The sequence below is a fragment of the Leopardus geoffroyi genome, chromosome A3, assembly GCF_018350155.1.
Source record: "Leopardus geoffroyi isolate Oge1 chromosome A3, O.geoffroyi_Oge1_pat1.0, whole genome shotgun sequence".
Classification (NCBI taxonomy): Eukaryota; Metazoa; Chordata; class Mammalia; order Carnivora; family Felidae; genus Leopardus; species Leopardus geoffroyi.
This window is the reverse complement of record NC_059336.1, coordinates 26596313-26620615: the sequence shown is the minus strand read 5'-3', so window position 1 is coordinate 26620615 and position 24303 is coordinate 26596313. Positions and strand designations below refer to the sequence as shown.

The 24303-nt window shown below is 50.5% G+C and overlaps 1 protein-coding gene and 1 pseudogene across 1 annotated transcript; both read right to left on the bottom strand.

Annotated features, from left to right (window-relative positions):
• Positions 1-5282: 5282 nt before the first annotated feature.
• Positions 5283-10632, bottom strand: LOC123579818 (annotated as a pseudogene).
• Positions 10630-24279, bottom strand: PLAGL2 (PLAG1 like zinc finger 2). The gene is made up of 3 exons (XM_045444923.1): positions 24070-24279; positions 18347-18723; positions 10630-15771 (listed from the first exon to the last, which is right to left on the bottom strand). The coding sequence occupies exons 2-3, from the start codon at positions 18604-18606 to the stop codon at positions 14541-14543; spliced, it is 1491 nt and encodes a 496-aa protein (XP_045300879.1). The 5' UTR covers positions 18607-18723; positions 24070-24279; the 3' UTR covers positions 10630-14540.
• Positions 24280-24303: the final 24 nt, after the last annotated feature.

Here is a 24303-nt window from a genome sequence, read left to right as displayed (position 1 = left end):
TTTCTGTATGTGGTATAAGGTAAGGGCCCAACTTTATTCTTTTGCATGTAGATACCCAGTTTTCCAGCACCATTTGATGAAAAGACTGTCCTTTCCCAGTTGAATGGTTGGCATTTTTTTGTCAAAAATCATTTGACTGTATTTGTGAGGGTCTATTTAACTTTTTAAATGCATGAAACACAGCTATAACTTCTAATGTCCTCAATCTACTCATTTTAACATCTGAATCTGTTGTGGGTTGGTTTTGATTGCTTGTTTTCCTCATTATGGATCATGTTGCCTGCCACTTCATCGACCTGATAATCGTTGATTGGATGCCAGACACTGTGAGTTTTACCTTGTTAGGTAGTGGATGTTTTTGTAATCCTGTAAACACTCTTGAGCTTTGTTCTGTGACAGTTAAGTTACTCAGAAACAGTTTATCCTTTTGGGTCTTGCTCATACGATTTTTTTAGGCAATTCCAGAGCAGTGCTCATTCTAGGGCTAATTATTGGCCGCTTTTTTTTTTTTTTTTTTTTAACGTAGACTTCATGCCCAAGAAGGGGCTTGAACTTCATGACCCTGAGATCAAGAGCCACATGCTCTACCGACTGAGCCAGCCAGGAAGCCCTTATTGGCCACTATTAAGGCAAGACCTTTCTCAGTATTCTCCCCAATACTTCATGATACTCTCCCCGGTGCCATAGCTGTGGGAATAGACACTATTCCCCACTCAGGTGAGCACTAGGCACTAGGCACTAGTCCCTTTAATCCCTCCTGATGGTCTTTACCTGGCCCTAGTTAGCTTCCTCACATGCTTGTGCTGGTTAGTATTCTGATGAACACTAATTGGTCAGTGTCCAGAGCCTTAAAAACCACTGTTTCATGTATTTTATCTGATTTTCTGGTTGTTTCAGGTGAGAGGATAAATCTGATCCTTGTTATTCCATCTTGGCTAAAAGCAGAAGTCTACTGCTGCTTTTTTTTTTTTTTTTTTTTTTTTTTTACCTGTAAGACCACAGGGTCTCGGTGAAGGACTGTATCAGTTCTGGTAAGTGAAAAGGTCACTCACACAATAGGTTCTCATTTATCCCCTTTTCACCTACCAATGGTGATTCTAAAGACCCTGATTCTTAGGAAACTTAGGCAGTGAGTTGGCTAGACTTAAGGAACTCTCAGGTCCAGAAACCTTGCATTTGGACCTGCACTAGCCCAGAAGTCAGCGCCCTTGAACCCGGAGGGCCATCATGGGGTGAAAGTGCCACTGGGGGCATCCCACACGAGGGCTGAATTATGACTGTGAGCTCCTAGAGTTAATGACCTTAGCTATCCCACTGGACATCGTGGACATCCATTTCACTTTCCTGCTCTGATGCTTGTCCCAAGCAAGCCGTGACATTGTGCTCTCTCTTGCCATAACTCATTCAAGAGTGAACATGTTGTACCCAGCTCTGAACAATTAGATGCAGGATCTGGAAAGTCTGGAAAGATGCAGCATCACAGAAAGTTTCTGTGAAAGGTTTTCTCCATTTTTTAAAAATTTTAAATGTTTATTTATTTTTGAGAGAGAGAAATAGAGCATGAGCAGGAAGGGGCAGAGAGAGAAGGAGACACAGAATCCAAAGCAGGCTCCAGGCTCTGAGCTGTCAGCATAGAGCCCGATGCGGGGCTTGAACTCACGAACCGTGAGATCATGACCTGAGCCAAAGTCAGACGCTTAACCGACTGAGCCACCCAGGTGCCCCAAGGTTTTCTCCATTTTAAGGGAGTCATGGGAAGACACAATCAGCCTTCTCTGGAGTTACTGTTTCCTAAAATGAGTCTTGGAGCTAGTGCAACCATCTTGGCACCACGTTGAAGATGAAACCAACAGGAAAGACAGCAGATCAGAGAAGAAGTCCTAAGTCCTTGAAAACATAATTGAGCTGCTGAATCACACAGCCCCCAAAGCCCATCTCACCTCTGGATGTCCACGTAAGGAAAAAAAATCAATTAAGGTCAGAGTTTCTGTTAGATGCCACCAGAAGTATTGTTGCTGAGCCAGCCACCTGGCGGGCTGGAGGTATACATGGAGGTGGGACACCTTAAAGGAACTTTCTCCCTCTACTAAGGAACTTCAAGTTCTTTGTTAGATGAGAAACAGGCTGAAAACTGCAGAAAGACATGCCCAAGGCCACACAGTGGGGAATCAAGAGCACACAGGCCTACCAGCCTTCCAGCTGGTGCCTGGTGCCTACTCGACCACAGCCCTGTGCCCTTGAGATCCTGAGTCAGCATTGATGAGGGGGCTTGTAGAGTGGGGGCCTCAAAGTTCACCAACCCAAGTCAGCGTTCAGTTCTGCTGAGCAAGGGCAAGCAGATACCAGAGACTTCCTTGAATTTTTGTGTTGAAATCACGTCCTTGGAGGAAAAAAATCAAAGTCCCCCAAACCGTAATCAGGGCAGTTACAGGTAACGACTGATTGCAGTAGTTTCGGAACAGATTTTTCTGATTGTAAAAACTTGTCCAAAGTTCCTCCCCAGGCCAACAAAGTGGGCGGACTCCTGAGAGCAGAGGTGAACAAAGACCTGAGGTCAGAGGTTCCTGGTGCTCTCTGCGCCAGAGCAGGAAGCCCCTCCTCACATTGACCTCCTTCCTCCACCCTTGGAGCATGTGTGAGGCAGGCAAGCAGCTCTGTAGGAGGAACCAGGAATGAGCCCAGACACTGCCTAGAAAACAGCTACAGTGGCCGCACAGAGTTCCTATCCCCACAGATATCATCTTCCCCTTGCCCATCTAGAAGACCCTTCTAAACTCTGAGGATGTTAAAGTACTTACTGATCCCACAAAGAGTGTCTGAACCCTGAGCTGTGCCGGGTGAGGGGTATCCAGCAGTGAATAAAACAGGTCCTCACATAGGTAGAGAAAAAGGCAGGTACATAAACGAATAAATGCATATAACGTTAGGTGGTTGTAAGTGCCCTAACAAGAGCCAAACCACAGAAAGGGAGGGACAGCCATGGTGGTTTTGAGAAGGGGTCATCAGGGAAGACTTCCTGAAGAGGTAAAATTGTAACTGATGCGCTGAGAGACCTTAATGAATCGAGAGCCAGCCATGCAAGTATCTGGAGAAGGTTCCAGGCAGAGGGAGGAGCAAGCAACATTCTGAGCCTGGTTTGAAGACCAGAGGGAGGTGGTGTTGTTGGAAAGTGATCTGGAGGAGGCGAGGCAGAGGAGATGAAGTTAGAGAGGTGACAAGAGGTCAAATCATGAGGCTCTTGAAGGTCATGAGGAACATGTTGGTTTTTCTTCTTGCATGAGGTGGCAGCTTTGGAGGGTTTGGAGCAGAGGAAGGACATGGCCCAACCCTGGTCCTGAGCACCACCCTGGCTGCTGTATCCATGTCAGCCCATGGGACATAGCAGGTGCTCACTAAATGTCAGTGGTTGGATTCACTGCTTTCAGCCTCACCATTGGACTCTTGAGGCCACAGAGGGCACAGATCAGAATAGTTCTCTTGTGCCCCCCAGTGCCCCGTATGGAGGGGTACTCAGATACGTGAATGAGTGAGCAAGCAGGAGTAGGTTCTGAAGACAAGACTCATGCCCCAGATGGGTGGCTGGGACACATGGTAGCCACAGCCCTTTGCTGAGGTCAGTCACAGGGTGAAAGAAGGGTGCCACCGGCCGTGCAGCAGGAAGATCAGGTAAATGCCTGCTTTGGTAAGCACCGTCATCTAGGGCCTAACAATGTGCAGGATGCAACTGGGCCCAAATTTAGGTTGCAGGAGCCAAAGATGCACCTGCCAACCACCAGTGCAGGGCAGGCAGATGACATGGGGCACCAATTTCTAGGATCACCAGGATGTTTAGAGGCTCACTCTAATTCCCCTGGGAGCATCACGGACAGGTGTTTGGCACAAAAAAAGAAACCCAGAGAATGTAACCCAGCCAGGCACTGGTATCCAAAATTTGGGTTCTAGGCTGTACTTGGAAGGTGGCAGATTGTTGTGGTCAAAGACAATCATGGAGGGCTTCCTGGAAGAGCTGCAGCCTGAAGTTAAGCCGAAGACACTAGAGAGCTGGAGTTGCAGACACTCCCCTCTCCTTGTGTCCAGCTGCCCTGTGAACTCTCTTACCTCCGAACCACATCTAATATTCCTCCCCACTACCCATGGGCTAATTAATGCCTTGGCTTTGAATTCAAAGTTCCTATTTCCAGAAAATGGCCTTAACTTACCCCCCCTCCCCACCCCAGCCTTGTCTCTTCCAAGCAGCCACACCCAGGGTACATGCTATGCCCTGAACACATCACGCATCTTCTACCCCAGTGCCTTTGGTCAGGTCATGCCATTTGCTCTCTCAGGAATTCCCTCTCCAGCCCCACTTTACCTGAACTATTGCCTTTTCCTCATACCCCAGCTCCTGTGTCCCAACTTCAGGGAAGTCTCCACCCTCCGATCTATCACACACACTTGGGGTGAGCTGCATGCCAAGCTCGACTTGGTTGGGTTTAGTCTCTTTGGGGTGATCATTCTGTACCGGTTAGGCTACGGACTAATAGCGTAATTGTTAGTCGTGCCTCTTTCGCCCCCAGATGTGTTCCAACTTAACAACAAATTACATGGTTACCCTGCACTGCCCTCGCCCTTCTCTGCCCAGCTGAAATCCTTTGGGCAGGAACTATGCCTCATTCTTTGCTCTGTCAGGGCCCAGGGTAATACCCTGACACATCTGGATACAGTCATTCACTCACACAAGTGATTTCTGAGGTGTGATGGGGGCAGAGCAGCAGATGGAAAGGCCCCTGTTCTCCTGACCCATCAGAGGTGGAAGGAAGAAGAGAGGAAAACAAGACCATTTCAGGGAGTGACGACGATAGGGAGAAGGCCACGAAGAGGAGGAGAGAAGATATACAAGGAGGTAGATGACTTTAGACAGGCAGGGTGGGGAAGGCCTCTGGAGAAGTGGATTTGACTGAGGCCTGAAAGAATTGAGGGAGCTAGAGATGAGAATATCTGCAGGTAGAGAATTCCAGAGAGAGAAAGGCAAGTTCAAAAACCCTGAGGCCGGGACGTGTTCAGTGTGTTTAAGGAACAGCAGAGAGGCGGGTGCAGGGTGAGTGAAGAGGAGATCAACGGGAGATGTCAGCAGGGGCCAGACAATGCTGGGCTTTGTCAGCCATGGCAAGGAATCAGGACTTTTTTTTTTTTTTTTTTTCTGCCAATGGAGGGTTCTGGATCGGGGAATATCATGATCCAAATCATTTTTTCCCCAGACTGAGAGGTCTTTATTTTTCAATCACGCAGATAGAAGACAGAAGTGCCATGACTCCTCTCCTGATTGGATAAAGCCACCCCATGAACATTTCTCTGTTTAGAGGCAGACACGTCAGTTACAGCGATGCCAGTTACAACATGGTCACCAGGTACCGAATCATCAAGACCTTACCGATATCTTTCTGGAGGTTACCCTCTAACAGTTTCTAGTCGTAAGTCCTACAAAACCCTTATTCATACTACTTCTAAGTACAGGGCTATGTTAACAGGCCACAACAACTTGATAACAACCACAAATAGCCATCTGAATTTCCAAATGGTGGGGTGTAGAAACATTACATGGACATTCTTGTAAATGCTCTCAGCTAAAAGCAACAAGCAGGCCTGGACAGCTCAATTTCTCCACTGAGTGGAAAAGGGGAAGGAGATGCCTAGGGTCTTACTTAAAAGCAGTGAAATGAAAAACACACAGCATTAACTTTATACATGCACAGGTCATACCTGGGCCAAGAGAACCTCTAAAGTTGCAGTGTTCAGTTAGTAATTCTTCTAATTCAAAAAACATCTTGGTGAATCAGAAAAGTTCAGAAGAATCAGGGGGCTCTCCTCCCTACACCCTGTGGGCTCTCAGCCACCCTGCCTTTCCAGCGGGCTCTGGCTTCGATTGCATTCCCCTGCCTAAAGCATCTGCCACTGTCTTTTGTGTCAAGCCCTCCCCTCCCCATACCCAGGTCCTGGAGAGCAGAGGATAAGGCCTTCCAAGGGAAGGGGGACTCCAGGAGGCAGCTAAGCTCTTCTACCTATACAATCCCACCATGGGGGGTTAGACCCAGTGGAAGGAGAAGAAAGGAGACCGGGGCTAGAGTTGGTCTAAAAGAACCCAGCACCAAACAAAACGATGAAACAGCCCCCCCACCCCCCCCCACCCGGGGACCCTTGCTGAAGGGGGTAAAGAGGCTGCAAATATCCAGCCCAGGGGTCTACAGCACAGCCCTCCCTCTCTGGAGCCAAAGAGGGGCAAATTCAACAAGAAAGACAGTCTCCTTAGTTGTTCTTAAGAAGCTTGCTTCTTCAGTTGTTTGTTTTTGAGCTGTCATTTTAAAGAAAATGAGAAGAAATATGTGAGATCTGAGCAGGTATGGACAGGTCCCATGACTAGAAACAGCCCTGCTGTACTGCAACCTGGCAGCCTAAAGATGGGCAGAGACTGGAGATGGGGGCAGGGGCCCAGGGGATTCTGTGTGGGCCCAGTGACTGGGGAACGTAGGCTTCTGGGAAAGAACCCCCAGCATTGCCCCTGCCTTGAGCACATGCCCGGATATGCCAGTGTGGCAGAGTTCCTAGGGGGCTGGGGGTTTTCTTGTGCATTGGCAGGCGGTTGTTGAGGTCCTTACAGACCTGGGAGCAGGCAGCACCGGTGGGAGCCTGGGTGGAACTCAGAAGGGATGATGGCCAAACACTGGCAGGATATCACAGATCTTGATAAGCGGATAGCAGGCCGTGGGGTAGTACCAATGCAGGGGTAAGAAAAGCAGTGTGATCACAAAGAATGCCTTGCCCACTGCTTCACAGCCTTGACCTCATCATGTGGTCCTGCAGTCCTGAGGCCCTGAGGCTATGGAATGTCCAAGACTGGCTGACAGGCAGCACCAAATGCATCCCCTTCTTGGATGATGAGACTCAGCTTGCCACAGCCAATATTCTGGATGCATAAATACGAAGCCCAACGTGTTGTGGCCTTGAAGTAGTGGGCCTCCAAGAGGCCCTGGTCCTCCTAGTGCTGACTTGTGGGTGCCCTTGTCAAAAGTGGGTGGGAAGGGGGCGCCTGGCTGGCTCAGTCAGTAGAGCATGAGACTCTCGATCTCAGAATCACTGAGTTCAAGCCCCACTTTGGACATAGAGCTTGCTTTAAAAAAAAAAAAAAAAGGTGTGGAGTGGGAAGGCCATGATCAGAAGCAGGCTGGGGCCACAAAGATAATGGGAGTACACATCCATAGCACTGGGTGCCTGGGTAGAACTGTGGCATGTGACAGCTATGTGATGCCCAAAGGCCGCATGGAAACAAAAGAGCTTGGCCACGGAGGCCACAATCTTGGAGCAGAGTCCACTGAATGTTCGGAGGGGCCAGGGTGCATGAAAGAGAAAGCAGACAGCAGAGCTATGTCATCGGCTTGAGCACAGGTCCACAAGAGGCAGAAGGCAGTCTTATGTAGGTGCCAGGTCCTAGCGCAGGGCTTAGCCAGACTGGTACCTGCAGGACATAGGAGGGGCCTCTGTGTGCCACCTTGCTAGACCTCTGCTGGCTCCGCGGGGGGTGGGGGTGGGGGATGGGGGGGTGTCTCTCCCCCTGTAGGTAGTACTGCAGGAGCTTGGGCCACAAGTCCTCTAATAATCTGGGCAACCTTGTCAGCCTCTGGGAGGTTGTTCTGTGAGAACCCGCTGAAGAAGCTGCGAACAGTGTCCCAGTTCCTGTGTACCAGAACAGGGGGTTCCTTGGCCCCGGTGCCATCGGATGAGACTTGCAACAGACACCACCGGTCCTGAGGATCTGCACTCATACTCCTTCACGAACACCTTGTTCCAGAAGAAGGGATGGTTCCAAAACTTGAAACTGCAGCGCGTCCTGGCATGCCTGAGCTCCCTCACCTCCAAATTCACTAAGTACCAGGGCACGTCTTCATCACGAGGACTGATCATGTCTGACAGATGCGGGTGGTTCAGAAAGGCAGTGACCCAGAAGCCAGAAATATTCTGGATGATGAAGCGCCTACATACCAAGTGCAGACGGCGCATGCGTCCAAACCTGCGCTCGAGCCGCAGGTAGGGCCAGTCCGCCTGGGCACTCACAGCCTCCAGCTCCCACTGGATGGCCTCCGGCAGGTCCGCGGCTGGGCGTTCCAGGTTTATGGGCCCCGCTGCACCGCCACTCCCACCTCCGGGTCCTCCTCCCCCACCAGCCCCTCCGCTCCTCCGCCCCTTCCAGGAAGATGGCGCCCTGCCCAGGCGTCACTTCCTCGGCCTTCCCGCCGCCTCCCGACCGCGACCCCGCCCCCCAACCTCGGCGCGGCAGGTCTCAGGGGCCTCGGTCCGACTAGGCCCGGTGACAGGCGGGACGGTCCCGGGGGCGGGGGCGGGGGCGGGGCGCCCGCGTGCAGCGGCTTCGCTGACCCAGCTGCGAGGTCGGGCGACGGGCGCGTGGCGGTTCTAGGCCCCCCGCCGTCTCGTCCGCCATCACCTGAGGTAGCCTCTCGCCTGGAGGGCCTCGGGGTGCGTGGACGACACCGCGGGTCCCGCCCGAGGGGCGGTACGGCGGCTACGGGACCATGGCGGGAGGTGGGAAGGCGCGGTCTCCTCCTCGGGGCGCGCTCCGCTCCTCGCACCCTCCTTCGGGGTGTGATTCTCAGAGGTCCCCCTAGCTGCGAGGGACGAGGGTCTTGCCGGCCTGGCTGAGTGGCACGGGGCTGCCTGAAGGGGATGCAACCGCAAGCGCCGGATGGAACTGGCCCCAGCATTACTAGGACAATGGCGATAGAGAGGGGGTGAATTGCAGGGGTGTACCAAGCAAGGAATAGTTCCGAGTGGGCACCAAGGATCAGGCACAACTCCGGTCACGGACACATAGAACTTTCCATCACAGCGACCACGCCGGGCGATTACTCTTCCCGGCGGTGGACACTGGGGGCCACCGGGCACCCACACTCGACTGTGGTTTGGGGCAGCTGTAGGAGACTTGCAGCTTTGCACAGGGTAAATTATTCAAGCATATGCAGAAAAGACTATGCAGACTCAAACTGGAAGCCGCAGATGATGGTAATTACCTGGCACGTGGAGGTGCTGAAGTACTTCTATAGAGAAAGGTAGAAACAAACTTGGGAGTACAAGGATCTGGGGCAAGGGAAGGTCTCAAACGCTGGCAACGGGGAGCATATTGGCATCTGTATGTACAAACTATCTTCCTGGGCTTGTAGACTGAAAGATGGACATTGTTTCACCTTGCCCAATGCCCAGAGGCTGCCTCTTGCTCTATACCAGACATTTCACAAAAGTGAACCCGTCTGAAATGCAGGGAATGTGCTTGGATAGGATAAGAGCCTGGATGGACCAGCCTTGCAGCCCTGATCCTGCAAATGCATCTGCACTCCTGTGGTCTTGGCTCCCAAACTTGTGGCTTATGGAGGTCAACACACCTAATTCCCCCTATGCCCGGAAGTCCCTGCTACCTCCTCCAGAAAGCTTTCAGTCTCCTCCCGCCCGATGAATAGGGTGGCACTGAGCCCCCAGACCCATCCTGGGGTATACACTCCCTAGAGAGCAAGGTGTATTCCCTTGGGGCTCTAGCCAGGGATCTGACCCATTGGGGTGGACATTCAATCTTTGTCAAGTAAATGGAAGGCCAAAGAAATGAAGGGCTAGCCCACTGCCTTTGTACACAAAACACCCGTAACACACATTAACAGTTGTTAACGTCCCATGGACTCTTGGGCTGGACTCAGGACTGTGTGGCTGTGGACAGTGGCTCCAGACCACAGAATAGTTACTCAATCTGAGCCCTGGATAGGAGCATCTCAGTACGAGTTGCAGGGCCTATGATGATGAGGACTACCTTCGTTAGACTGGCAAAGCAGCAAGGTCAGAAGCCACGTCAGCCTTTCAACAGTTTGTCTGAATCCAATGAGTAGGTACAAGTGTGACAAGGTCAGGTCCTAGCTCTGTCACTTGCCAGCTGTGCACCTCGGGCAATGGATGACATCTTTCCTTGGACAACCAGTATCCATTCTTCATCCTAACAGAAGCCCCAGTTTCCTTTGAGAAACCACTCCTATCTCAGCCTTGCAATTGCTGGCTGGCTTGGGGGACAGCACAGAGCCCTTTCAAGGCCAGTGAGACAGGAGATGCCTGGGAGATGGGGGGGACTTCTGTGAATACAAGGACTCCTCTCTCCTTTCTCTTCCTGGTCAGCACTGAGAATGACGGATATGGAGTCATGGCAGCAATTTACTCCTACACAAAGGGATGAGCCACTTTGTAGGGCCTGAGGATGAAGTCCCGACTACACAAGAGGGTGGAGAGAAATAGGAATGACCAACCATGTTTGAGTTGCTGGATCCATCCTAAAGACTGTGCTAGATCTGGCATTTTTAGTTACATGAAATTTTCGTGAGGCCAATGAGAATTTCCTCTTGCATCCAAGTTTAAGTGATAGCATGATGCCACTTAGCTCAAGATCTTTCATTTCAAAGTATAAAGTCTGTAGGTGCTAATGTGAAGGCTTGCTACTGTCTGCCCTACACTCACCATCCCCTGGGATGCTAAAGATGTCTGTTGTTTCCAGTTCTTCCCCAGGCACTCTCCAACCCTTTCCCAATCAGACAGGTTCACAACTTCCAAACGCATCATTCAGAAGTTTTTAATAAACAACTTCATTATAAAAACTTTTTTTGAAAATGTAATTCTGTAAAACATTGAAAAATCTACTTTAACAAAGATACGCCCTGTGCATTTTCTAATGGCACTTATATTTTACAATTAAAAACCTTGTTTTATATAAAGCCAAAAATACTCCAAGAGGTTATTCACTGTGTTTACAAAGTGCTAGAAGGTTTTTGTCTTGTATTTTTCTCTCTTTAAATAATCTGGCATTACGAAAGAGTGGCCCCAAAGCCTTGATCACCAGGAGGGAGGGAGGCAAATGAGAAGTGGTGTCTCAGGAGTTCTAGTGCCAAATATTTAGAGGTGGAGAGGGGCAGCTATGGAAGTGAGCTTGCATCTGAAGAAACTGGGCTGGGATACTTCTTCCAGACCCCTCCACAGAAGCACTAAATTATCACGGTGAATCCTTCTCCTGTTAGAACCGGGACACCCCTTCCCTTGCCACAGACCCTCCTCTCCAGTGGTGAAGGTCATAGCCAATTCCTTCCACAGCAGGTTCAGAGCTCCAGGAGAGGCCAGGGTGAGGTCCCAGAGGAATCTGGACTTTTCTGGCCAACACCTGCCTAAGGCAAAGTTTCTTATTACATAAATATCCTTGTTAAAAAGCAAAATATTGATCCTGTACAATATAAACTGTTAAAAAAAATCGTGCTTAAAGACAGCTCCTAGATAAGAGGGAAGGTAGAGGGAATGGGGAAAACAGCTACCAAAAAGAAAGGGGGGGGGGCAAGGATTCAGACTACTAGGAGAAGTTTAGGGCAGTGGAAAAATTTCAACTTAGGACAATATCTACGAGCAAAAAAGTAATCACACCTGCTTCCCGGATTTCCATTAAATGCCATTTGTATAAGGTTGGGGGGAAACTCATTGGTGCTCCTTTTCCCACCTCTTCCCTCTTTAAAAGATGTGCACAGATCCTGAGCTGACACAGCTGGGTAGGTCATCCCCTGGCCCCCAGGACTGCACTCAACCTTGACCAGCTGTGTGCAGGATGCGAGGTGCCTGCCCCCTGTTCAAGGCAACTCATCGCTGACAGAGGTTGGAGGTGGTGGGGAAAGGGGTCATTACCCCTTTTTCCTGGTCCCTGTTTGGTCTCTGCCACATGCCATAGCTCCTGTTGTGGGCAGACACCCCTCAGGCTCTCATGGCCTCAGTAAAGGTACTGAAGTGGGTTTGGTACTGAACGTAGGATAAAGCTATTCTTATCCTTTGAACAACCAGGCCAATAAGGCTTTTTTTTTTTTTTTTTTTTTTTTTTTTTTTTTTAATTTTGGGAAGGGAAGTTTAAGAAACAGCTGGGTGGCTATGGTCCAAAAAAAGGTGAAGGCAGATGTTCCTCTGTACCAGCAAAGTTCACAGTGATAGGGAAATTCCTTGTGTGGGGTGAGAGTACTGACGGAAGAGTAAAGGAGAAACAGGATGGAAGGAGAGGGGAGAAGGGGCAAGGCCCCACTTACAAGGCTTTAAATAGTTGCTCTGCCTGTTCTAGGAGTTTCCCAGCATCACTAATGGGGGAGAGAATTCAAGGAAGGGACAGGAAAGGACAGGCAGGGAAGAGTGGACTCTTTAAGCCTGAGATTTTATACTCCATGGCCAGAGGCCCACTTGCCTCTATAAATGAGGTGTGCATGGAAGGTGGCAGGGAGCGGATGAAGGGTTGCTGGGTCTAGTGATGAAGACCAGAGACAATAAGGAGAATGGCAGCACTGAGTCCTGCTTGGATCCTCACGTACCATTTCCTATAATACGAGTCCCAATAACATGCACAGCATGCAGGAGGTGGCTGCGTACCAAGGTGGACGCTTTTAAAAATAAACCTTAATTAGTCCCTGGGACTCACTGAAACGAATTTTTAGAAGCAAATCACCTAGTCTGATCCTAACCTTGCCAGACATTTTTATATCTGGTTTGTTTTTTCAAAAGTATCCCAAGCTACCCTGCCTAAATCAAAACATGCTTATTCACTCCACATTGCTTCCAATCGAGGGCCAGGGAGCTACATTTTAAGGCTTGCACCTCAAAGAATACTGGCCTGGGCTGAAGCAAAAGCCTGGGTCTTGGACCTGCTCAGTTCCTGATGATAAAGCAAAGTGATGTCTAGAAGGAAAGAGGGGGTGTGAGGACTGGGCGGAGGCCGAGGCAGTTCCTTGGTAGTTTGTCCTGAAACCCTAGTGGAAAAGCCAGCATGAGGCACCGTTGAGAAAAGTGCCCAGAAACTACTGGCTGCATGTGTAGAAGTTAACAGTAAAGAGGTAGAAGTGTGTTTCTGAATCAGACTGGAGGTGTCTCATGAGGGTCCCAAATTGGTGGTCCCTGAGCTGCCTCCCTTCTGTGAGTGGTGAGAGTAAAGCCCGTGCGGAACTGAGAAATGAAGCAGGGATGGGGTTCGGCTGGGCAAGGGCTGTGCTTTCTGTGGCAGGGAGCCCCACAAGCCAGAAGAGTGAGTCATCTGTTGCGAGAAACCCTGCTAAGTATTGGGGGCAAATTGAGGGGGAGCCACAAGAGGAAGGTGGGATTACTTTGATGGGGAGCAGACAGGCCTATGCACAGTGGCCCTGAGTCCACTGTAACTGCAAAGTAGAGGAGTGGGGAGACTGTGGATAAGAACAAAGGTTGGTATGGGAGCCAATGACGTACCCACAGGTTAGGACTCAACTATCTGCCCAGCCCTAACTTCCTGAAGACTGTTCTTGCAACAATTCCACAACTTCCTGGAAAAGGGACAAGCAGGAGAGACACATCAGGGGTTCATACCCTCTCCTTTGCTAGCCAACCAGCTTAGAACCCGAGTCCCTCCTTCCAAGACTAAGATTAACAGCTCATGATGTTTGGGGTGGGGGCTGGGGAATGGGGGCGATAGAAGCGGGCATGCCTTTCATTTCTTGCCCTCTCCTGTTCAAGAGGAGGAGGAGGGCTCATGATGTACTTGGAGAAAAACAGAATTGCAGACCTGTGAGAAACCTGCTCCAATCTTCTTGCCTGTCTCGCAGACACTGCCGAGGAAGGCAGGAACAGACAGTCATGGAAGATGGCAGAGACTGAAGCAGTCCAAAGTCAGTTTATTTCCCCACAGGGGAAAAATGTGACCTCAAGTGAAGAGAAGTCAGTGAGACCCGACTCCGCCTTGTAAACAGGGCTCCAGTTAACACCGGGTACCAAATGGTTCCGGCTGGTGCCAACTGGACTGGACTGGTGGGAATGAATTCACGGCGTGTAAACAATGTTCACTGCAATCATTCTAAGGCTAACAGCTTGGCAAGGGAGGTGAAATGGTGTGTCTGAGGCGACTGTGTAAACGGTACCGTTGCTGGACAACACTGACTGGAAATGGAGGTGCTGCTACAGGAGGGACGGGGCTGGTGGGCAGGACAGAGGCCCTCTCTCCTGCCTATTGGTGGGAAGCAGGCGACGGAGCCAAGTGACCCTTTGCAGCAGGGCCTGACCAACTGCCGTGGGGTCTGCAGGTTGGGACCAGAAGGCGGGCTTCTTGGGCTATTTCTCTCGAGGTCATCCAAAGTGAAACCCTTTGTGTCTCCAAGAGGCCTCCCCCTTCTCCAAAGAGGAGGAGGTTCTGACACTTTGGAGAGGGAGAGGGCGAAGTGTGGCTCCCGATTCAGATCAAAAAAAGTAAAAGTAAAAATACCTGAAGTTCTATGGTATGAGATCTTTTCATGGGGTTGGGGCTCAAGGCTCCTCCCAGAACTGATCCTGGAGCTTGAGCCCCCAAACCAAGTGCTCCATACAGATACTGGAATTTTTTTCTTTTTGAACCCAGCTCTGAAAGCTCAGCTGCCTTCATGGGAGATGCAGATGGGGTGGGTACAGAGGCTCCCTGACAGAGCCTAAGACTGGGCTGAGGGCCTCCTTGGGGGCTACTGGAATGCCTGGTGGAAACGAGGCAGGGTGGTGGTGCTTAGGCCAGAGGTGAAGACAGGAGGCAAGGAGTGCAGAGGTCCAAAGTTCAGTGGTCCGCCAGCTCCCGGGGAATCTTGAGGCTGAGCTTGCAAAGTGGTGAGTAAGGGCTGTGCCTCGGCCTGGGAGTAGCCCATGACCAGGCCTCCGGTGGCCCCGGGTGGGTTACACGGGGGTAGGTTGAGTGGAAGAAAGCCCAGTAAGTGGGAGAAGTCCACATTAGCAGCGCAGAGGGCCTCAGAGAGGTTGGCGGGGCTCTTGGTGAGCAGTGCTTCATCTAGGAGGGCCGCAGCTGCCGCCGGCTGAGGTGAGGCGGGCTGGGGTTCAGCGGACGAGAGAGACAGGCTTCCAGGAAGCTCCGCCAGAAAACTATCCACCTCCACTTTGGGCAATTTGTCGGGCAAGTATGAGGTAGATCCAAGCTGGTATTTTGGAGGAAGCTGAGCTGGGGAAGAGATAGGTGAGGATTCCAGGGGGTAGCTCATACCCATGGGCAGCGTGTTGTGCACCAGGGAGTGTGGCATGCCCGTGCTGGGCATGGTAGGGATGTGGGCGCCATACATGCCCATGGGCAACATGCCAGGGAAGGCCTTGGCCCCCATCACGTCCCGAGAGGCCATGCATAGCACAGGGCTCAGCTCTTCCTTCACACTGACTGTGGAGCTGCAGCTGAGGAGGCCTAACATGTCCACTGGCTCTGTCTTGATTTTGAGCAACTCCTGCGAGTGGCTCTTCTTGACATGACGTGTCAGGTGGTCCTTGCGGCCAAACCGCTGGGCACAGTACTGGCACAGGAAGTCCTTCCGGCCTGTGTGCACCACCAGGTGCCGCCGCACATCCTTACGAGTATAGAACCGCCGGTCACAGTGGTCACAGGGGTGCTTCTTCTCCTTGGCACCACCTGCTACTCGGCGTGAGTGGGCCTTCAGGTGCTCTAGCAGGGCCTGGGTACTCTCAAAGGTCTGCAGGCACACCTTGCAGCTGAGGTCACCGCTGCTGGCGGCATGCATAGCCAGGTGGCGCCGGTAGCCTAGCTTCGTATTGTAATTCTTACCGCACTCAGAACAGTGAAGGGCCTCTTTGTTGGGGTCATGGGTCTGCAGGTGGTTCCGCAGATGGTCCTTGCGGTGAAACATCTTATCACAGTACATACACTGGTGGGGTTTCTGGGCTGAGTGGGTGGCCATGTGCCTGGGGATAGGGATGGAGGATAGAGGAGAAAGAAAGGAGATCACAAGGGCTGGCCAGACAACTGAGGTGTCCATTAACAGGGAAGTAGATACAAAAATTATGGTAGAGACAAGCAATGGAATACTATGCCAACTATATTCTATAGGTATCCTCACCCACCTGCAAAATCACATATGTACTCCTAGTTCTTTGCAGCACTGTTTGTAGTAGTAAAAAATCAGCAACAATCTAAACGTCCATCAATAGGGAATCGGTGAAATAAATTATAAGTTCAAAAAATGACTCAAAAAAAAAAAGGCAGCTTTATATGTACCCACGGGGAACAAACTCCTAGGATACAATGAAGTGGTAAAAAGCAGTGGGACAGGACAGTGCATGCAGAATGGTACTACGCATAAGAAAAGAGGGAAAACAGATGTATGTTTGCTTGTATGTGCTTAAAAATATTTCTGGAGGGATATATAAGAAACTAACACTGGTTCCTTATGGGGAAAAGAGATAGGGAAGCTTATGGGTTTGATGGAGAATTTTCATTTATACCTTTGACACCTTGTGAATTTTATGTGAATGTATTTCCTTTTCAAAAAATTACATTTAAAAAATTTTAAATGACACCATAAAAGAAAATTGAAAAGAAAAAATCTAAACTTCTCTATCTGGAACAATCCCAAAACATAATGAGGGGTTAAATCAAAACAGGAAGTTCAGTTTGGTGTGTGTAATCTAATCCCTTGTGAAAATAAAAAGGGAAGGGAATACATATTTCAATGTCTTAGCATGGATACATAAGAAACTGACCCCATTGGATACCTCTGGCGAGAATGGTAGCTTCCAGCATAAGGACAATGCATTTTTCACTGAATGCTCATTTGTACCATTTAAAGTGTTTGCCGTGTAAACCAGCAACATTTAAAAAAGTGTTCCCATGGTATAGTACCTCAGTGTTCCTTGGTTTACCTGCTCCCATCTGGAGGGACAGGAGCTCAGAGTGCAGGAGTTACAATCCAGAGCTCTATGGGACTTTCAGAATCAACTCAGTAAGACTCGAGGACCCACCATCTGCCAGGCCCTGTGTGAGTTGTCATTAACCTTGTTCTCCACAAGAGGCCGAAGCACAGCACAGCCCCACCCACGTCAGTAAGTGGCAGAAACTGAATTTGAACACAGTCCTTGAAACCTGGGTTCACTCAGGTATACCACAGCTGTCTCTAGTATAGCACCCAGTGATCCTTCCTACCTGGAAGGTATCGAACGTAGCCATTACCCTCAGGCTACGTGTGAGTGCTCACACTACCGAGAGCTACTATTAACCTCCTGTGACATATCAGACACGGTAATGTATGAGAGGGAGGTGCTGATGGACCCACAGTCCATTTTCCTCATTTTACAAGCGAGGAAACGAAGGCACTAAGAGGTTTAGTGACTTGCCTAAGCTCACGCAGTGACTAAGGTTGGAGTCAGAGCTCCTGCCTCCCAGACCCTATAGGACCTTTCCTGTAGCCTCTCGCAGACACCCAGATTGTCACTAAGGAAGTCTAAGAGGATGGCCCCAACTGGAGTCCACCTCAGACACAGGAGCACACAGTTATCAAAGCATTCCTGAGGACCACAGAACTGTCATGAGGGCAATCCTGGTCACGCTGCCCTATTACCTGCTTTAGTTCCTTCCTATCAACTGTTTTCCAGACAAGAACTGAGGCTTTCTTTGGTCATCTTGTTCATGCATTTACTTGTCTGCGGTCTGTCCCCACTATTAAGATAGACTCAAGGAGCACCCCCATCTGGCTCACTACTCTGTCTAGGGCACTTAACACCATGTGTGGTATGCAGCAGGAGCTCAATAAATTATAGTTGGCTAGATGAGTGGATGAAGCAGTGTGCATCAGGCAGTCTATCTCATTTGTAAAGGGCATATTCCTGTTCCTCTGATGGAAAGGCAAGGATAAAGTCAAAATCACTTTGGGGCAGGCCCCCCTCCCTTCCAAGCTGCTCTGCCATATCTACTTTATACTAGCACTTTCACATTCTATTTCACTTTATGTAGGGCTCTTGGGCTTGAAGTTTCAGGAAAGCTGCTGACCGAGAGGACACCAGAGATTCCACAGAGACGGAAGTAATCATGTGAGTAGCAGGCTGGTTCAGAAGAGGCACTGCAGGACCAAAGATGCTATGGGACTTTGGGTAAGTTACTACCCCACTCTGAGTCTCCACTTTAAAATTTACAGATGGGACCAGAGGGTCTCCTTCTCCTTCTCAAGTTAAGACTGATTTCTAATTTCTGGCTAACATTACCTGGCATTACCTGGCAAAGGTGGGGAGAGTAGTATTGAAAACATTGTTTAATCTGGTTTGTTCATGACGGTCTGATATTTCCCCATCAGAGTCTAGTGTCTGAATACAAATCCCACCGGTAGCTTTTAGTGAGGGATTTCAAATTGTTGGTGTTCAGGGTACACTTATGGGCCAATAAACGTCTACTCTTCTGTCACAGATAAAGCCTCCCACTCAGTGGAGTCTTTCTGGCTTTGTCCTCTGGGAACCTCAGGGCAGGAAGAGGTATGGGAGCGTCACCTACCTATACAGCTTGTACTTGGAGGCAAAAGCCTTGCCACAGTGCAGCTGAGGGCAGCTATACGGTCTCTGCTCTGGATGGGGGAGGCTGTGAGGCCTCAGCTTCTCCCCATTCGAGAAGGGTGTCCCCGAGATTTCGCATTGGCACTTCACTTGACTCTCCGTCTCCCGGCCCCGAGGCCTGGGAACTAGTTTCCAGCCCACTTCCTCCTCCTGCTTTGCATCTTGAATCCAGGGGGGGACGCTGGTGAAAAATGTGGTCATGGCAAGACTAATGGCGAAGGGCCATGTTATTCAGAAAGCCTCCCCATCAGCTCCACACGGGCTCTCTGCTCTGTCACAGCCTCCAACGCAGCAGCCTTCAGAAAACAATCTCTTCACCTGAAACATCAGAACACCTGGTGTTAGGGAGCCCAATACCATGAAACATGGGCTCTGGAGGCAGACAGATCCCGTTCCGATCCCAGCCCTTCCACTTCAAAGCCACGTGACTTTCAGCCAATTACTTCCCTGAGCTATCTCATTTACAAAATGAGTTTAATAATCTCCTAAATCATAAGGATATTTCGAGGATTAAATGAGATAATGAATACACAGTATTCAGCAGAAGGCTGGGCACCTAATAAGTGCTTAATGGTAACTATTATTACTAGTTCTACCTAGGCTAATAAGAAACGAGATAATCTAAGGAAGTAAAAGCCCTAAACTCCAAATATTCTCTTCCGACTTCACTTTGATATCCTTTCCACTAAATTTAGAGATGGCAGCTCCTCCTCCTTCTCCTCCTCCCCCACTACTTTCCACAACTCTCCTCCTCATGAAGGTGCTAAAGAGCAATAAAATGCCCAAAAGGCAACAGAGAAGGAAGGAGAAGCTTTTGCTTAGGAAATTTACACCCTGGAAAGACAGCCCCTGAGCCAGATGTGTTTCTCAGTAGCACATCAATAAGAGGTTCTGACTGAGGAGGCAACAGCAGACTCAGCATTTCTCCTAAACCAGTCCTGGTCCCATCCCACCCTCCACCACCTCTCTGGGTCTCCCAGGCCATGCTTCTTTAGCAAAGCTGTCCAACAGGCCACGTGCCAAGCAGCCCCTCCTGCAGACCTTTGTAGCACATACATTTCTCCATTATGAGCAGGAAGCATACTAGCATTAGAACTCCTCCACCAAATTGATTCTTTGAAGGCTCAGATCACAGTTCTTTCATTTCCATACACTTAGCATCTAGAAAAGGACTCTCAACTTTCTTACCGTTCGATGAGTAAATTAGTCACTGAATGCAAGTTGATGCAAGGCTCACTTATGCTCACAAAGTTCTGGTTTAAACTGGTGTCACAGCTCTTCCAAAGTGGGGAGCCAATACCTTGAAGTCTGATCCTCTCTCTTGTTGAGGCAGGGGGAGGGGAGGGGTGTGGGAAAGGGGAAAACTGGAGCAAAGATGACAGAACTTTTCTCCTGACATCAATTCAGAGAGGATGGAGATTACTGTACTGACTCTCCAAAGGGGGACAACAGACCCACATTCACACTAATAAGATTACCAACTGCAAAGCAACTTGCTACAACAGGGGGATTCCTTTTGAAGAAGTCATGCCAAAATTTGGTCATGAGGCTTTCCCATGTGAAGGGAGCAAAGGACAGTGGGGACTGTCCACGAGAATCTGGGGAGGGCTCCAACCGCACAAACAGCTGTGGGCCACAGAATGCTTGCTCAGCTCATTAGCACCTGCTGCTTACAGTGACCATTCATCTAACAGACTGGCGGTGAACGAGATGATGGGATCAGCGGGTTCATGCCCCAGAGAGCTTTGCTCATCATTAACGTGAGCTACGTCCTGTTCAGGAACCATTCCTCTTGTTGAAGAAACACTGCAGTGTAATATGATAAACATTTCCCCATCACGAGTGGAGATCTGCCTAGAAAGATCTGCACAAAGGTGGCTGCATTTTGCATGAGTCACATGCCGGGGAGGGGTAGGCAGTGCTAAAAAGTAGTCCCACTTGAGCCTTCGAGTCATCGTGGCATATCTGCCTGCTTCACTATAAATCTCCAAGGCCTCTGACGTCTGCCTTGCATGGGTTAAGTCCCTCCTTCTCAAGGGTGGAATCACCTGTTTATAAAACCAGCGATTACTACGCTACCTTGGAATCGGGCAGAGAGCAAGCGTGAATTCGAACATCTACTTTGGAGGGAATTTACCCCACCCTCAAAGTCAAGTTCTGCTCCCCACTGCTATCTAAAACCGTGCATCTCAGCCTCTGAAAAGCTGGGAACGGCAGCCAGAAGGAAGCAGGTCGCATCACTTTGGCCGACACGAGAGGGGAGCCTAGCCCTGGAAATTCCACACAAACTCAGAAAGAGAACAGTACGTCCCCCACCTCCCACACATACACCTCTTCTGTTCTCCTGAACAAGCACAAACAAGACAGAGCAGTTTAGTATGCTGCTTCTGAAAGAGTGAGTAATGGGCTTCTAGGAAAGAGGCTGGTGGTGGCTAAGGAGAGCTCAAGAGGTTGTAATGACAGAACCAAAGGAGGGAGGCAGCCATGTGCTTGCCTTGATCTGCGTTTAATGGGGCTATGGCCTTAAAAAGAAAACAGCCAACACCCTGATCCTATTCCCCCTATCCTTTCAAAAAGGCACAGGGGAAGCCCTCACCCATAGTCACCGACAGGCTGCTGCCGGTGTTACCTTAGGAACCCTTTTGGGAATCTAGTCTCTCTCCCTCTGTCCTTTGTCTGCAAAGTCCTCTCCTCTAGGAAAATTCCTGGGCCTCTCTCCTTCAGACTTCCTGGGCAAAACCGAAAGAATCCTGCTTCTCTTTCAAAGCCACTCTTCTGGTCTCACACTCTAACCTTAACAACTGTAGAGAAGCTGACGGAACCTGTTCCCATAAAACAAACACAATCAATCCCTCCCAGTTACTGGTATAACTCGGTGTATTTTCATCCAAAGATCGCTTCTGGCGCCTGATCTGAAGAGGGACGTAGTGCGGGAAGAACCTTGGACTTGCTATCCGAAGAGCTGCCACTTACTGGCTGTGAAAGCAGGCACAGGTTACTTTGTTTCTCTGAATCTCAGATTCCTCAGTTTCTAAGATAAAGACGTCTTCTCCTTACCTAGAATGGTCTCACGGAGGACGAAGTGTCTGACACACATGCAGTGCCGTCTACACTGTGTCTGCCTCTTTTCCGCACAGGGCCCGAGCAGTACTTCTTTTTTTTCCCCCTTTAATGTTACTTCTCAGGCCTCTGAGTGAGTTTCCTTCCCTTCACATCGCCCCGGAACGCAGCCTTCCCCTTTTCCCTCGCCATCAGCCGCCAGCACATCCCCTCGAGCCAGTCGCCCTTGTGCTCCCTTCCTCCAGCACCGTATCCCGTATCCCGGGCCGGAGCTCTCTCTCTGAGTCCCTTCTGTTACTAAGGCTCTGCGCCCCAAACACAAGTGCGTTCTAAAAACTCCCGAAGGCCCTCTTTGGCAGCCGAAAGGAGACAAACTGCTCTCCAGTCTGTCTGTCCTGCTGTGTGCCATGATGCCTGCTGCCCTCTGACGAAACTATAGTTTTTATGGTGTTACATCATCTCTATAGAAACTGCGTTCTTTCTCCATTATTAGCCTGTTTCCTCATCTGTAAAGCTAAAAATACTTACCTCACAGGCTTGTTGTGAGGATTATTTTAGTCAGGTATGCAAAGGGCTCAACATAGGGCTTGGCTTGCTGTAAGTCCCCAACAAAAGGCAGCTATTATCTTTGCCTTTGTACTGGGTTGCACGTTCCCACCTTCTGCTGCCACACTAAATTGTCCCAACCCTCCCCAAACCGTGGAGAAGCAGCCTCCCTGCAGCAAGGAAAGCGTTAATCTCTAAGTGTTCTTAACTAGAGAGACCCATAGAGGATTAACAGCTCCACTCCAGTGACTACCCTAAAATAGCTTTTATCCCTCCTGCCCAAGAGCTACTTGGGGATCTGAAGAACTCAATTCAACACCTGCCCAGGAGGAAACGTACCCGGGAACACACCCTGGAACGTTCTTTAGGGTGGACAGACTCTTCCCTTAAGCAGAGCCCAAAATAGCAACTGGGAAATTATAAATAGACCAAGAAAAAAAAAAAAAAACCCAGGTCTTGACCCCAGCACCAGAAACAAATCCAAAAGACACATCGACTGGCTGGAAAACAGTGAGAAAGGGGAAATGAGCATAGCTGCCCCCCTCACTCACTCTCTCACACACACTCCAGAGTGGTGGGAGAATTAAATTACAGGGAGGCTGGAGAGTCTCAATGACTTGCATCATTCCAAGAGACATCAAACAGGATTAGCAGGGGTTGGATTTACTCTCGGGCTGCTAGTTCTTCTGTCACTGTAGATGGGCCCTCTTCGGAGTCCCTTTGATTCACTATTTCCTCTGAATCCCGCTGCCTCCCACTCCTGCGGAGGCCTTGAGCAAATGGCTGCAGCTCACTACAGCCCCATTTTCATTAAGAGGAAACCTGGTTGGACACCCCCTAGTATTCCCAGCCCCCCCCCCCCCGCCCCGCAATCTAGTGGCCTCACCTTGGGGGCAGGGTTAGAAATCCAAGGCCAGACTCTATCACAGTCCCAAGCTAACAAGATGGAAAAACACACAAGCCAGGAGATGGGCTACTCGTGCAGGTGAAAGCACCAGCAACTCCCCCCCCCCCACCTCCCCAGTTGTCCCCTCATCTTCCACCTTACAGGTCCCTTTCTCCCACCAAGCTGGGGCCATAGCAGGGGACTGGATTTGCAGGGAATAACCAGGCTCCTCCGGCAGCTTCTAGACCACTCCACTGTGTGGTGGGAAAGGTTAAACTCCCCGGGAGCTGGGAGAGATGGGAGTGGACGCCTGCCGGAGAAGGGAGAAGGCACAGAAATTCAGGGAAAAGTCTGGAGGAGGTCTCAGGGATGGGAAGGAAGGGCAAGTGTGATAAAGAATCATTAGCAACTTAACTGGGTCTCTAAGGGACCTCCCCCGGGCCAACAGAAAGAAAGAAAGAAAGAAAGAAAGAAAGAAAGAAAGAAAGAAAGAAAGAAAGAAAGAAGAGATGGGTTATAAAGGCTGGAGGATTCCAGGGATTGAAGATAGAAGTGAATTCTCTGAATTTCAATGGTCTCAAAACGGGTAACCAAATAGATAAGGTTTGGAAGTGTAGTCACTGAGGAAGGAATTATAGGTAGGGCTTATCTGGGTTCTCCAGAACCAGGTATTTGAGGTAAGTCTCAAAATGGGCTATGCGGTTCTGGAAAACGAAACAGAGAGTAAAAAGCGACTATTTGGAGCAGGAAAGGGGTTATGTGGGTCCGAGTAGGCGTGTCTGAGGGGAGGGAGCAGGTGCAGCTTATCTGCGTCCCCCAGACCCGGGTCCCTGGTAAGGTCAGCAGCGCGTTATCTGGGTCTCCAGGGAGCCTGGGGGTCAAGAGTAGGGGACCCTCAGGGCTGCATCTCCAGGTCTCGGTAGGGAGGGAGCCAGTGGGGTATCTTCCGGTCCCCCAACCCAGGTATCGGTTCCAGGGAGAGATTTCGTCACCCTGGGGCCTATCTGGGCCCGAACTGGCGTGGAGGGGGCCCCCGGTCGGGGGTGTAGGCGACCGCGCCGTGGGGCCCGAGAGGAGAGGCGCCGCCGCTCCGGGTGTCGGGCGCGCGGGCGCAGCGAGACGGCCTCCCGCCCCGCTCCCCGCCGTCCCCCGGGGCCCTCGCCGGCACTCACCGCGCTCGGGGCCCCGCGCCGCGGGCCGGGCCGCGCTCGGGCTCCGCCAGGCCCGCTCAGGCCCCGGTAGTGGCGGCGGTCGGGCCATTGTGCGGTGCATTGTGGGAGCCGCGCGAGCGGGCGCTCGGGCCGTGGAGGGGGCGGTGCCGCGGGCTCTCTATGGTCCCGCCCGCCCGCCGGCTAGAGAGGCCGGGGCGGCGCGCGGGCGGCGCGCGATGACCGCCGGGAGCGGGG